The sequence below is a fragment of the Melospiza georgiana genome, chromosome 3 (assembly GCF_028018845.1).
Source record: "Melospiza georgiana isolate bMelGeo1 chromosome 3, bMelGeo1.pri, whole genome shotgun sequence".
Classification (NCBI taxonomy): domain Eukaryota; kingdom Metazoa; phylum Chordata; class Aves; order Passeriformes; family Passerellidae; genus Melospiza; species Melospiza georgiana.
Window position 1 is genome coordinate 25,404,781 of NC_080432.1, and position 14,893 is coordinate 25,419,673.

Genomic DNA, 14,893 nt, shown 5'->3' on the forward strand with positions numbered 1-14,893 from the left:
GAGCTTGCTTAAACAGTGCTGACCACGCTAAAAGAGAATGCTGTGAGCAAAGAAAAACATCAAGCAAAATCGACTGTCTTCCAAAGATATGCAAACCAGAAAAATGGAAAGGAAAAATGAATGCGCTTACCAAGCTCATTCAACAACAGGGCTGTGAAGGAGACAGAGACAAACACAGAAGAAGAAAAGTAAATGAATAATGAAATCAAAAGGAATATCCACAGAAAGACACCAGATCCCAGGGCAGAGATTTCAGATCTGTAAAGCTGCAGGATACCATTAGTGTTAAGAGAAAGACACTAAACAGAAATGTTTCATGGGATTGTGGATTTAAAATAAAAACCACTGCAAACATGAGGTGTATATGGGATTAGAAGACACACTCAAAAAAATTCATTTTTCCCTTTTGAATTGTATGTGCAAGATCTTCCATTGGTCTCAGAGGCAGTTCTGCCCCGGGGGGGACACAAGATGTCCCATGTGCAGCAGCTACTGGCTTTGACCTCCTCCAGCTGCCTGATGGGGAGCAATGGCTCCGGTGGCAGCTGCACTTTTGGCACAGACAATGAGAGAAGAAAAGTCTGTGGCAAGGCTTGGCTCAAGGGTCTTCTTGCTTAATATTTTAGATATCCAAAATAAAAGAAAAAGCCTCTCCCTTAGTGCCCTGGTGGCCCTTGGGCCCCACCACAGCCCAGGGGTGACATTTCTGAGATGCCCTCGTCTCTCTGAGCATACTGCTGTACTGGTCTTCCTTGCTGCTTCTAGTACCAAACCAAGTACAAATAAACAAGTTTAAAAGAAAAAAATATTTAAAATTGCATGGCCAAAGCAGCAAATAGCTGCTTTAAATAGTCCTTTAAAGTTTTGTCTTGCCTTCCACTTAGTGAGCCGGCAAGCCTGAGCTTCTCTCAGGTTTCCCCGGTTATCTTTGTGACCAGGAAGAAAATAAATTTTTTCATTTTATTTTTAGATAAAAATTTCATCTGGGATCTTCAGAGCTGGGGCCACAATTTTTAAACCTTGGATCTGGAAAGCATGTTTGCTCCTGCTGGACTTGCAGGACTTGCAAGGCTGAGCCCACACTGGCCCCTGTAGGCAAGGACGGAGCTGTTGAGTTGAGTCCTCCATGTGTAACTTAATCCTGGCTGTACTGTCCATGCTCCACAGATGCCACCAGCACCATTTAATGACACAGACCCCACCTGCAGTGCCTGAGTCATGCCAGTGTCTGATTTTTTAGCCCAGCTTTTGTTAGGTAGTCACGTAAACCATCAGGGAAACTGATGGAGGGGATGATGCAGCTGACTTAGCACCTGAGCTGAAGAGGAACGCGCTCCCACTCAGCGTGGGGACCACTGAGGGCCATCTCTGTTCTGATCAAAGAAATATTACAGCCTAATGCCTGCTGGAGGGAGAGCTGATGTCCCAGAAACTAGAAAGCAGCTCCAAGGCACACAGACCGAATCTTCTGCAGAGGCTTTAATAATGGTCCATCTCTTAAGTAACTCTAAAACTGCTCCTTGCTCAGCCACCAGTAGTGTGCAGAACCAGCTGTTGCCATTAATCCTCATTTAATTTTCTAGTAGAAAAAAAATAGCATGGGAAAATAGGTGAACTCTGTCTTTTTGGGAAGTTTGGCATTTGGTTTAGAAATGTGATGAAAGAGGAAATTGTTTTTATTATTCCTGTGAGAAGCTATTATCCAATGCAGAGCCATGAAACTTCATTTGAGCATAACCTGATTTACCTAAACTGATTGCATCTCATGATATTACCTACTTGGGCTGTGATTTTCGTCTATTTTCGGATCCTAGTGCCAGTATAAAAAGGCTAAAATTACTGCTCTGGCCATGCATTTTATCTCAAGTGAAAGCTGTTTTATCTTCTGATAAAAATGATGCAGCGCTGCCCTTTTTACTTGTCGAGCCTGGATGTTCTCTTGGATTAAATGAAGGCACAGCAGGGCAGCACTCCCAAAATGTCTCTGGGGGCTGGTGATGCTCCTGCTCCAGGGTGTGCCAGGAGCACTCCTCGCTCCCTGGGCTGGGATGGAGTCCTCTCCAAACGAAAGAGGGAAGAAAACAGAGCAAAAAGGTGCAGCGGCCAAGCTTCAGAGGAGGGAGGGCAAAACGGCCAAAAGTGCGAGGAGAAAGGAGTGTGAGAGTAGGGAGACACAGAGAAAGCGGCAGCGCCTCGAGAGCTGGTCTGGTTTTACTCTCACACCTTTCACTCCTCGTCGTAGCCACACCGGGTCCCCAAGCACAAGGAAGAAACTGCACTCTTTCTCATACTCCTCACGGTCAAGTACTCTAAGGGTAATGAATTTCCTGTGGGAACACAAGACAGAGGCAAACACATGATTGGCATCGCACACACATGCAGGTCACGTCCGCCCGGGTGCTGTGGTGACAGAGATGGTTGGATGGAGGAAAGGGGCTGCACATCCCCGCTTTGGGGCATATGGGGAAGGGCAGGAGCATCCTCACCACCTGGCCCAGGTCGTGCCTTGCTGGCCTGGGGACAGGCTGTGCTCAGGGGGACGGAGAGTGGCCTTGCTCCTGCCCTTTTCCATAGGCACCGGGGATGTGAGCTCGGTGTTGCAGGTGCCAGACATGAGTGAGCCAGACAGGGACACACAGGCTGGGCTCAGCCCCGGAGCACATCCCCCACCTTTCTTCTCACTCATCTCCACCAGCCGGGGCTCCCCGATCTCTAGGTAGAAGGTCTTGTTTTTCTCATACTCCTCATCATCTATCACCTTGATTGATATCGTTTTGCTGGAACAGAGAAGAAGAAATAGAGATTCAAGAGTAAGGAGGGAAAAGGGACGAGGAGAAACAGGGAGCAGAACAGGAGAAGGAGAAGAAGGTAGAGGAGGAAGGTGGAAAGAGCAGGAAAAGGGGGCTGTGGACAGAAAACAGTGGTTTTGGTGGCACAGGCTGGAGGGACAGCACAGTCAAAAGCAAAGGGCAGGAGCCAATAGGCCAAGCTTGTCTCAGGATGGGCATGGACCACAGAGCACCAGCAGCCTGCAGGTGCCATCCTCCCTGGCATGGCCAGGCTGGGCCAACCTTCCCCAGAGATGTCTTGACAAGACATGTCCCTTTCCAAAAACCTGTGGTGTAGAACAGCCCCTTGGCAGCTTGCACACGTTGCATGGGCACAAGCAGTGGGAACCAGCACAGACCAAGCCCCTGGAAGCATGATGCTCAAGCTTGGGCATGGAAGGGGCTCTGTCTCCCAAGGCTCAGCATATTCATGAACAGCATTATGATCAACTGCTCATTTTGGGCTTTGGAGGCTCTGATTTACAAGCTTGAAAGGGATGTTGGAGTTAGGACTTTTTCTGTGAAGGGAGTGCAAAGGAAGAATGGCCATTCTGGTTAGGGCAGGCACATGGAAAGCTTCACTGACGGTAGGATTTTGTTTCTTAAATTTTACTTTACAAGCAGCCCATCCTTTCCCAAGCCTTCAAGGCTTAGTCCTCTCCCATTAGAGAGCTGAGCAGCAATGCCCTCTTACATGACCCAGGGGTTGCTGAATTTGCCCCTGGAACACCATCAGGACAGGCCTGAAGGCAGTCATGGCTCAGAGCACAGCCACAAGCACATACCAGAGAAATTGAAAGCCTCACAGGAGGCTGCGGCCACCAGGACAGATATTTGCTTCTTGAGCCACTCAATGAAGTAAAAATTGCTCTTCCAGAGGACAAAAATTAGCACAGAGGTATTTCAGCTCTTTTCAGGGACTCACAGAAACAGCTGGTTGAAAGCTGCTCACCAGAAGGTGGCCAAACCTGGGGTACAAACATGGGGTGGTGGACCTGTGCTACTGTGGTCCCTCCTACAGCAAAGCCATTGCAAAGACAGCACAGACAGAAATCCAGCAGCCTCTGCTCCTCCCTGGAGGCTCTGCTCACTGTCCTGGCACTGCTGTGGGGACAGGACCTCCTCCTGGCTCTCATCTCAATCCAAACAAGGAACAGCACCAAACAAAAAGCCAAGGCAGTGATTGTAGTCCTGTGTCTGCTTCTGGCTGGGTGTGCTTTCCCCCCACACTCACCTCACAGCACCGCCCTCCTGTGAATGTTTTTATCTAAACCATCTTTCCCACTGTTCCCTCCCTGCCCAGCCCTGAATGCCCTGTCCTTCACAGAAATGTTTCCCATCCCACTCCTGGCTCCTCTGCACTTTCCACGGGCACCCAGCAGAAGCTGAAGCAGCCCCAAGGCTGCTCCAAGACATGATGAAGGAGGTTCTGCTGTTCCTGGCAGGTCCCAGCACTGAAACCCATAAACATGGACGAAAGCCACGCTCTAGGGGAGTGAAATTGAGGCCACACTGCCATGATTTCTGGCGTTCTCCTCTCCTTGCACATCTGCACTGGCCACCCAGAGCCCCTCTGCTAAGCTGACAAGTATTTGGCAGCAGGGCCAACATTTTCTACTCATTCAGGGTAAACACCTCAAGCACTCAGAGGAACAGCCAGGATGATTTCTTGTGCTGTTTGCTGTGAGTCAGAAGTGTATTAAGTTTGCCCTTCATGCTTTTAATGAAACCATTTACTCAAGAGCAAGTGATGGCTGTGAAAAGTGTAACAGTGCAGCACGGCTCAGTGTAATTGTATTTTATAATGAATATCTGTAATAATTTGTTCACTTTGTAATTATTGTTGCAATAGGTTTGTACACAGGAAAAATGGTTACCAAGCAGGCAGCTGATCTTGCGTTGCGTTGATGAGTTAGGGGAAATTATCATGTATTAAAAAACTAATGAAGGATATAAAAATGCTCTCAGTTAAGCTTTCAAAGACAACCTGATAGAATTACCAGAATGGCACAATTTCAGAAACATTACTAATCAAATCAATAATTTTCCTGACAGCTCCCATTAAAATGTACACTGCATCCTGGCCTCATGCAGGAAAAATCCCCTCAGGAAAGTTAATTAAGAGAGGTGCCTTTTTAAATTCTGAGGGCAGCAGAGACATCAAGACATAAACTTCTTATGGGTGTACTCTGGCTTGCCATGTGTGGCACTCCTCAAACCCCACAAAATAATTCTCCCTCACAAAAAGAAATCTGTGTGCCAATTAAAAAAAAAATAATCTGATGCTTAGATACAACAGCAATAGGACTTCACAGAATAAAGCAGATAACGAGGCTTTAAGTGCCACTGCCAGGAGGTGGTGGTGTTATGCAGTTTTGCAAGTGATCATTCCAGGGTGTGAACAAGTGCCCTGTGCTGGGCAGACTTGTGTGCTGCTGCTGTTTCTGCTGCACAAGGCTGCTGGGAAAATGGGTAGGCAGAACAAATGGCAAGTCTGCTCTCTGGGTGAATTTCCAATCAGCAAAAATTGCTGAGGCAAATTTGTCCCTGGGATGAGACTGCAATCCTGGAGGAAAGGATTACCTCCTAATGGTGTTTGAGAAACAGCAAGGATGGGAAAATAACACAGGCTATTGTTAGAGAGTGCCTGATCTCCATCCCAGCCTTCTGCCTGCCACAGAGCCCCTTCCAGGGTCCTGCACACACATGGCAGGGCTTGGGCAGTGCAGAGGAGGAGGCCCAGACAACCGCACCTTTTATCCTGCATTACAGTAAGGACTGCTGGCTACAGCAATCTAGGACAGGCACTGGTGTCCCCCTGCTCTGCTGGACCCTTCCACGTGATCCTTGCTTCTCACTCCTCTCCCAGGTCCAGGATGTGGTGGGAATGAGGTGGGGCAGAGCCAGGATGGCTGCCTGAGGCTCACAGAGTAGCCACAGCCCTGCCTGCAGCATCTGTCCCTGCATTTTCCCAGCTGGACACAGCAGGATGGGGAGACCAGAGCCCCCCGAGCACAAGTACCTGCTGAAATTTGTATTTTAGATCTCTGTCTCCTGTGCCTCAGGGGCTCTTCCAGAAAAAGCTGTGATAGCGCATAACAGAAAACCACAGGGACACTTATTAGCACCCTGAAACCCCTCATGCTGTGTGAGTCCCAAAGCCACAAGACAGAGGGAAAAAAACAAGGGATAAAAGCAGCCTCTAAACCATTACACATTTTCTTCACCTCGGGGGAATCTGGGGTAAATACAGAGGGTGTTTCCAAGCTGCTCCTTCTGGACAGAGGACAAGAATCAGCTTTGATTTGGGCTGGCAGTGGTGCTTTTGCCATAACCTAACATCTCCTGGAGCTGAGTATTTAAACCAAACACTGAAGATCCCACGAGTACACAACACCACAGCCTTTGGAATGGCTGGATTAGTTTTCCCTCTTTTGACCCTCAGTCGTGCTGCAGGTGGGAAAGAACAATTTCTGAAGAATCACAGGGATACAGGTCCTGTGTTGACATAAATCACCAGTCTTGAGACACCTCCCTGTTCCTTCCTCCAGTGATACCATGGGGCAAGTTAGCAGCAAACCAGGGCTTGTGCTGCTGGGTTTTCCTTGCACTGGTGCTGGGTCCATCTCAGCTGAGCTAAGGAGCCCTGCTCTGCCATGAGGACTGAGGGCATCCATGACCCATCTGTGCCAGAAACTGCGCCTCCCTGAGTCTGCAGCCCAAGCAATTGCTGAGGGAATTAATTCCATCCCATTTCCATTTACTGGAAATCAAAGAGTAAATAAGTCTTGCAGAATTTCAGCTCCAGCTCTTCTCTTGCAGACACCCAGTAGGAGAGGGGTGGTGACTTTGTGGAAGTGTCATACAAAGCTCTGCCCTCACTCCAAGTCCAGTGCTCTCCATCAGGACTTACTTTTCATTTCAAAACACGCTATTTCATTCAAACTGAAGAGTTCTTTTATCACAGCATTCCCACACATAACCCTTAGTTACCACAGCCCATGGGAAAGTCCTCCTGGCTGGTGATGCTCTAGGGAAGAGCTGCTACAACAATGTACAATGGCAAAAGCAGGACAAGAAGAGAAGCAAAGCTTAGAGCAAAATGCCAGCTGGGGAAGGCACCCTGAGAGCAATCCCATGAGTGTGCAGGGACAGGTACATATGCAATGAGCTAGAACAGTGTGGCACAGGGTGCCAGGAGCAGGACAGAGATCAACAGCAAAATATTTCTCTATGAGTATTTTTTTGAGCACAGGAGAGAAGATGGGCACAGCACAGGGCAAAGATATAAGGATCTGGGACTCCCAGCTCTCCTGTCTGCACTGGACTTTCCCCTCAAGGGATCAAATGGCATCAGAAATGATTGGTGAGGATCTCCATGGATCTTTGCATTCCTTTTGAACCCAAACATCTGCACAGTCATGACACACCTGTGAAAATCCTGAGTGTATTTGCAAAAATCCTGCCATTGCCAATCTCCACTGCACTGCTTAGCCCAGTGAAATGGCAGAAACTCCTCTCCTGGCTCAGACAGGCAACCAGCATTGCAAGTACCACGGGAGCCTGGAGGGCAGCAGCAGCCAGCTCTGGAAAGATTCAGGCAGGACATGCTGGAGGACAGGGGACATCATCCATGGCACTGCTTGGCAGGGCCAGATCTCCAGGAGCAGAGATGTCCCAAGTCCAGCGCTCACTTCCTCAGCTCTCTTCCAGAACCACAGCCGTGCCAGAGCTGGGATGGCCCAGAAGTTCTGCACACAGTCAGTAGTGGTGTCTCCAGTGGGCCAGGAAAACAACAAACACACAAGCAGCTGTCAGAGCAGGCAGTAACAAGCCTGCCCATGAGAACGTGGCACGCTGCTGCTGTCTGCACAGACACTTGTTCCTGAATCAACAGAGGGAATGATGCACTTCTGCAGCTTGTCACCCATCCAGCTTCCACTGATTGCCCAGGAGAGCCACAGGAGTAGCTTGGAGGATGTTCAGCTGCAGATTCACAGCTACAGCATCCAGGCTGGGCAGCCAGAAGTGGTTGTGCTGCCCAGCCTGGTGCTGCCAGCCCTGGTGTCCCAGCAGATCAGCACTTCCCACCCAGAGGGCCATCAATTAACTGAGGAACAGCCATGAGGGACACATGTTCTGGAGGTGACATTGCAAAGCCACGTCCATCGGTGCTGCCTGTCCTAGCACGGGCTCCCAGGCTCCCACAGAACCCTGCCACATTGATTTCTCATACATCTGCCTGTCAGCCACTCACTTAATTAGCTGAAGTTAGAGCTTGCCATGGGAGATGGGCTTGGGCAGCTCCCAGCCTTGCACAGGTCACTGGGCAGTGACTCTGCCTGTGCAGAGGGGCTTTGGGGCAAGAAAAGTCCCAAATTATCATCATCATCATCATCATCATCAATCACAGCTGGGCACCACCTGAGCCAGAGGGCAGGGCCACACAAATGGCCCCCAGTGACAGTGAGGAGCCTGGACCAGACCCCTGGGCATGGCTGGAACAGAGCACCAAGAGCAGCTTTCCTGCTCAAATTCCCGACAGATACTTGAGGAAGGAAGTTGCTTGTTGCTGGGAAGAAAAGGAGATGATGGGGCTTTTCTTTCACCAGTTGACAACAAAATTGCACCTTATGGTGAGGAGGTGGCAGCCTCGTGTACAGAGAGGCACCCAGGTCCATGGTGGAGGTGTTTGTGCCAGCCACAGGGCGTGTGTGTGTGTGATGGGGGACACAGGTGAGGGCAACGTGACACCTGCTCAGCCAGCACAGGGACAAACCTTCCTGAGGGACAGAAGAGGGGCAGAAATGGGCCACATTATTTATAACTCCTTGTGCCACACCTTGTTCTTTTAGCTGCTCAACAGTGATCTTTGGCAGAGGAGAAGGTCTGTCAGGGTTTCTGTCCCTGCTGATGGGTTCCCATCTGTGTAAGATGTCCCATGAGTCACCCACGCAGGATCCTTTGCCAAACCAAGCCTTGCTGACACGAAATGTCTGTACTTAATGAAAATTCTGCCTGCAGCACTCTGCAAACATGACAGGGAAGGAAAAGGAAAACCTGCCTGAAACGAAGCATGACGCATGCTTTGGGAAGTAGGGATGTGAGCTGATCTGATGTGGCAGCTTGGTTTGCTGGTCCAGCAGCCCAGGTCTGCACGGGGCTTCACACTCCAATGCCTCCCAAAATGATCGAGCAAACCAGCCTGGACACAGCACACAAGGGGAGGGGGGAGTGGAAATGGTCCCTCTACACCTTCCCCCCACCTCTGGAGCCAAAATTCATCTGGCTACTCTCATTTTCTTGCGTGCCCTCCACCTCCTTCCCCAAGGTCTCCCGAATCCATCAGACCGCAGGGCTGTGTTGTCATTTCCATGTCTGCATAAACCAACTGCTCCCCTGGCCTCGGGATGTGCTGAGTTTAAATGACAACATAAGGCTCAAATACACAACACCGTCCTGCTCCAGAGCATCACCACCAGGAAAACCCTGGAACAAGATCCAGCCTGCTCTTCCCTGGCCTTGCAGAAACACAAGGCATGAGAGGTGGTCTGCAGAGACAGGAAGACTGAGGGCTGCTGCTGCTTGAATAGCTGGGAGATGACAGGCACAGCTGATGCTCAGTGTCTCAGAAAATACTTTTTAGGAGCAACGATTGCCAGGTAAGATGATTTCACATGCCAGACTGAATGCTGCTTGACTCTCCTCCTAGGAAGACCATATTGAGAAGGATTTGTCAGATCAGAAATGTTTTTCTGGCAAATCCTCAATGTTTGCTCTGATGTGACTGTGAATTCTGTGCTCTGACTAATGCACTTCTTCATCCATCTGCCAGTGTCACATCTTGCAAGGGACCAGCTGGGTGAAGATGAATGGGACTCTCTTCATCTGCCCCAAACCGGTGCCTGAGCCTTTGGTCATGCTGAAATGTTTCCACAGCTCCAGCTGTGGCCTCCACTTCCATGGCTCTGGATGTGGTGACACCAGGAAAAAGCTGTTTTCCTGCTTTTCCCCCAATCTCATTGCCATGCAAGTCTAGTGATTATGATCCACATCCCTTAAAGCTCCCAGAATGCCTGCTGGAGGCAGGATCCCTGAGGAATCAAACAGGAGACCATCTAGATCAGTATCTGCAGCTCCAAGGACAGCTTGCCCAAAGAGTGCAATACCACTGATGACTAGGAGGGAAAACACATTTGATGTGAATTTGATCAAGAACACCCCCAGCAGCAATTACTTAAGGTACCCAGGAAAGCTGACAGAGTGGAAATAACTTCTCCCCTGGCTGTGCACAGCCCTGCCCATGCCAGCTGAAAACTGCATTAGTCCTGAAAAATCCAGCCTGTGCTGCAAGCAAAGGATTGACTGCCCAGGGCTCAGCCCAGCCCAGCATCCTTGCTCAGAATAAAAGCCTGCAAATCCCCCTTCTAAGCCTACAGGGTTAAGAGCCAAAATCTGGCATTTCCCCCTGGTCTGCCTTTCTGGGATTTTCTCTTGACTGACCTGGCTGGGCAGTCAGGTCTGAGGGTATTCCAGGCAGGTAAATAAGGGGACAGAAACTTGGCACACAATTGCTTCTTGCACCCAAATACACATCCAGCTTTTCTCTGCAGCCAGGTTCCCCCTCATGACAATAATTGCTCTCACCTTTCAAATAAATATGACTTGCTCTTCCCCGTGTGCACCTGGATAGTTGCCATGACAATGCTCCTCAAACAGAAGACATCACTCTTATTTATATGGCTTTTGGCCTCCACAAAATGAATTTCAATGAGCAACTGCCAGCAAAACAGGACATTTTTGCAGTTCTGTAAATCATTTAGCAAACTTTGCCGAGTTCAACCTGACAAAACAAAACAGTGGCAACCACCAGAAATAATAGGTCAATGTCTAACAGCATGGCTTCAGCATCAGGAATCAGGATTCAAGGAAGCCCAAAATACATGTGCTGTGCATGAACTGCTCCAGCACTGCCACTACAGCAAGACTTTGTATCAATCCTGGCAGTGTTTCCCTCCCAAGGAAGGCACATTTCAATTCCTGCTTGCCTGGGTTTCAGGGCGAGGGAGAATTTCCCTTCTTATTTGGGAAGACACTTGACAAGGAGTCATGATTGTGCCCTGCCACTCTGCCAGGGCTGCTGACAGCCAGCTCTGCTGCTGGAAAAGCAGCTGTACATGGGAAAAGAAGGAGACGATGAGGAATGCTCAGTGACAGCAGAGGGCATGCCACAAAAATTCAAACGGCAAACATCAATACAGAATGTGCAGGTCTGCTTTCAAGAGCAGCATCCACCGTCATTTCAGCTCCATGCTCAGCCAGGCATGAGTCTGACTCCTCTTATTTGATGGCTGGCCCCAAAGATCAGGCCCTGCTTTTCCAGATACTCCTCTGAAATCCTTGGAGTGGTGACCCAGCAGCACGATCAACGCCTCCTGACGGTGTGGCAGGAATAAACACTTGGCCATCACTGCATTCATCATCCCCTGCCCAGTGAAGGATTTCAAGACTTGGGCAGTGGACTCACACTGAACTTTTATTAAAAGAAGTTGTAAGTTATCCTCTGCCAGGGTTCTAGGGAGACTCAAGTGGAATGCTCACAATTCAGCATTTTAAGTGACTGGATGCAGAATTCACCCCTGGTCCAGGTTCCCTTTGGCAAGTCCCCTGTGCTGGGACAGTATCAGAGGTTACCTGATGCTATAAAAGACCAAGTGAAGTGTCTGGGTCCCAGCACATGAAATGCTGTCATTAAATAGGCTTGAAACATCAGGGATGCTCATTTCTGAAGACCATCACCCAAGCTGAGAGCCACACCCCAGTGCCTTGCTGTGCTGTCACTATGCCACAAGGAAAGCCCAGTGAGGGATGTGATGCAGATCCTGCATTTTTGTCCTTTCTATCCAGGGTGAGGCCAGCAAGCTCAGACAATGTCCCATAAAGCAGCAGCCACCTCCAGAGAGGGGCTGCTGCTGGGACAATGCTGCTTTAAGCAGGGACACTGTTTGGACCATTAAGTCAAGAGGTGGCCCCAAAATCTCAAGTCTGCACTAATGGTGCTACCTCATGTATTCACATTATGCTGCCACATGTATTCACTGCTATTTTCATCCTTTGGAGATGGCTCTAGCCAAGGAAAAGCATGTGCTAGGGTTGAGTACCAGCAGTGGAGTTCTGTGTCTCCAGCCCAGCAAATCTGCAGACAGCTTGGTAGTTGTTTGGTTTGTTGGTTTTCCCCCCTCTTCCTTTTCAAGGACTTCAATCTCCAGAGCTGAGATGAAAAAAGTATGTCAGTTGAGAGGAGATTTTTCCCTTGCCTTTTCAAACACCTCCAGGTCTTTAGGAATTGCCAGGAATGAATGTCCTTACCCCACAGAAACGGCTCCAAAAAGACCCTAATGTCCTCAGAAGGAGTGTGCAGGGCTGTGGGACCTGGCTGGAGGGTGCTGCCAAGCAGGAGCCATTCCCTGCCCCTGCTGAAGGGTTTTGCCACTCTGGTGGCTGCAGCATCCTGACAAGGGCCATTCCAGTGGAGCCTCCCTGCTGCTGGACACTCTGGAGGTCAGGAGCATGCAGGCAACTTTAGGAGTCACCGTTCACACTGTGACTGACACACCACCTGTTCACTGCCAAATGAATTCAGTTGTGAAATACATCCCTCTCAGCTGAAACTCTGGGCACAAAAACCCTTTGAAAGAGACACCAGATATCCTGAAGTCCCCAGTGATCCATGGGGTTAAAGCCTGTGGTGGGAACAAAAAAGCAAACACAGGTTTGCCAAGGATCCCTCCCAGCGCTGAGATAGGCAGGAGACCAATCCAGTGAGGAGAATGAAAAAATTCTGCTTCTGTCTCCAGTTACCAAGGAGATTGTTCAAACAAAGCTAAAATAAGAGGAACCAAGTGGCCAAGAGAAACGTGAGAGTGGAAGAGCCACTTGAATGCTTTGTGATGGCTTTGCTGGGCAGGGTGCCTGTGATGGGCTCAGCCTTGGCCAGCAGCTCTTTCCCTCTTCCCAGGGGGAAACCTCCATATTTTGGTTTGCAGGTACCTGTGTGAAAATGGCCAAGAGCTTTTAAAAATGGCAATTGAGAAAAGCCCCTGCCCACAGGGGTTTCAGCCATGTGCCAGCCCCGTTTATGGCCGTTGTGGCAGCAGGACACAGCACTCGGTGGCCTCAGCCTGGACCTGTGTGTTCAGGCTCTCAGAGCAGATCTTCCTCTGGGAGCAAACTAAATCCAGCTCTGTTAGGGGCTAAAAATTCCACCCCTTGTGGCCAGCTCAGCAGCTCCAGTGTCTGTCTGTAAGATCAGAGGGCTGGCAGATACATGGAATATGGGATGAAAAATTCCTACTGCAGAGCCCCATGGACACACATGTGCTGGATTTGCTCCTGTAACAGCCACAGGATCACAGAATCATTTAGGTTGGAGAAGACATTTAAGATCATCAAGATCCACCACTAAAGATCAGAAGACAAACACCACACCACCACACTGTACAAGAAGACAGGGCTCTCTCCAGCCCCACCTCATGCCAGGGCTGCACAGGGGCTGCCTCAGGTCCAGCTGCACATTTCTCTTGTGCTGGGAACTGCAGATGTTACATGTAAGTGGCAATTCCCACACAAACCCCAGAGCCTGTAAGCTGCTTTCCATCCCTCTGCATCCCTTAGTTAAGACAAAGAGAGGGAAAAGTTCCCAGATGCTGTTTCTCCAGCAGATCCTCATATCTTACACATGCTCATCCGGATGCCTGATGCAGTCAAGGGCTGTGAGTTAAAGGCAGAGCCTGTTGTTGAGCCTGCCCACGACTTTCCACTATTTTAGAGTCTGTCTCAGCTGCTTGGTGCTTTGCCAGACTTTAGCCATTCAGAATGAAACTTTCCATGTAGAATGGCCACTGCTGAGAGAGTAATGAAAAGCCCCACCGTCTCAGCTTTGGAAAAAAAAAGAAATGCTGCTCTGCCCATGCAAACTTTTTTTTTTCCCAAACACTATATTGAGTAATTCTCTCTTCCTTATGCTTTGCTGCAGAGGACAAAACTTAGCAGAAGGATCTCTCTCTAGTGCTCAGGATGTGCCAATTTGCTTAAATTAGACCAAGTCCTAAGACTCTAAAAACTTGCAAAATGCGTAGGCTTCTTCAAACTGGCAGCTCAAAGTCTTGGAAGATTTAATCTGCTCTGGAAATGCTCCATTCTTTCCCAGTGCCAAACCTGTTTTTGCACAGGCTGTGCCCTCAGCAGGGCTTTTCCTGTGCCTTGGAGCTGCTGGGAGCTCTGGCAGCAGCAGGAAAGCTGGCTGGCCTGGGTACCCATGGCAGGGGCAACCACGGGGCCTGAGAAATCCCACAGCCATTCCTCCACTCTTCCTCCTCCTCCTCTTCCTTCAGTGCTGGCCTCTGAGCCACCAGTGTCTCCAGGCACATGGACTCTGCATCACAGACCCTGCATCTTTGCTGGGAGGATGACAGGCTCTCTGCAGTGTTTTCACCAGCTTGTGGAGGGAAATGATGAAGCTTGCTGGGACACAGACACTTGCCCCCTCATACTCAGCCTGGGATCTGCAGGGGATGATTCTCCTTTTCTGTCCTTTTCTGTCCTGATCCTGAGCTTGACTTAGTGAGCCAGGGCTGCTGGGGAAAGCTGGAGTTTATCTTGGCTGGGTCAGTAGAGCCTGCTCCCTGTGCTGTGTTCTCTGGCTGCAGGTGCAGTGATGCTACCAAAAAAACCCCTGCTGCTCCTGGGGAGGGCAATTTAATACCAGGAGAAGCATTTATAGCATGAAGAGGTGGAAGGTCACCTCAGTATTGTGCTCAGGAGTTTCTCCCTAGTGTGGGCCTGGTGGAACCACTGGGATGGTTTAGGAGCTGTTGGGTGCAAGGAAGGCAGGAGGGAGGCCAAGGGGAAAATGGTTTCCCAAAGAGTCCTCCCAGTGCAAAGAGATAAAAGCAAAGCCAGCACGAGCTGCCTTTGGCTCCAGAAAGCCTCCCTAGTGATGGCAGCTGCAGTATTGGAAAAGTAAAAGTAGCTTTTAAGAAGTGCTCTGAAGACACTGTGAGGAT

The 14,893-nt window shown here is 49.6% G+C and overlaps 1 protein-coding gene across 2 annotated transcripts in view; it reads right to left on the reverse strand.

Moving 5' to 3' along the window:
* The window catches only part of SLC8A1 (solute carrier family 8 member A1), a 105,548-nt gene that overhangs the window by 11,427 nt on the left and 79,228 nt on the right, over positions 1-14,893 (reverse strand). The window contains exon 3 of one of the 2 annotated variants that reach the window (XM_058021571.1): positions 2,224-2,327. In XM_058021571.1, coding sequence (XP_057877554.1) covers positions 2,224-2,327 — 104 coding nt within the window. Of the gene's footprint in view, positions 1-2,223; positions 2,328-2,670; positions 2,778-14,893 lie in introns of both variants that reach the window. The other variant, XM_058021570.1, reaches the window with a different exon arrangement.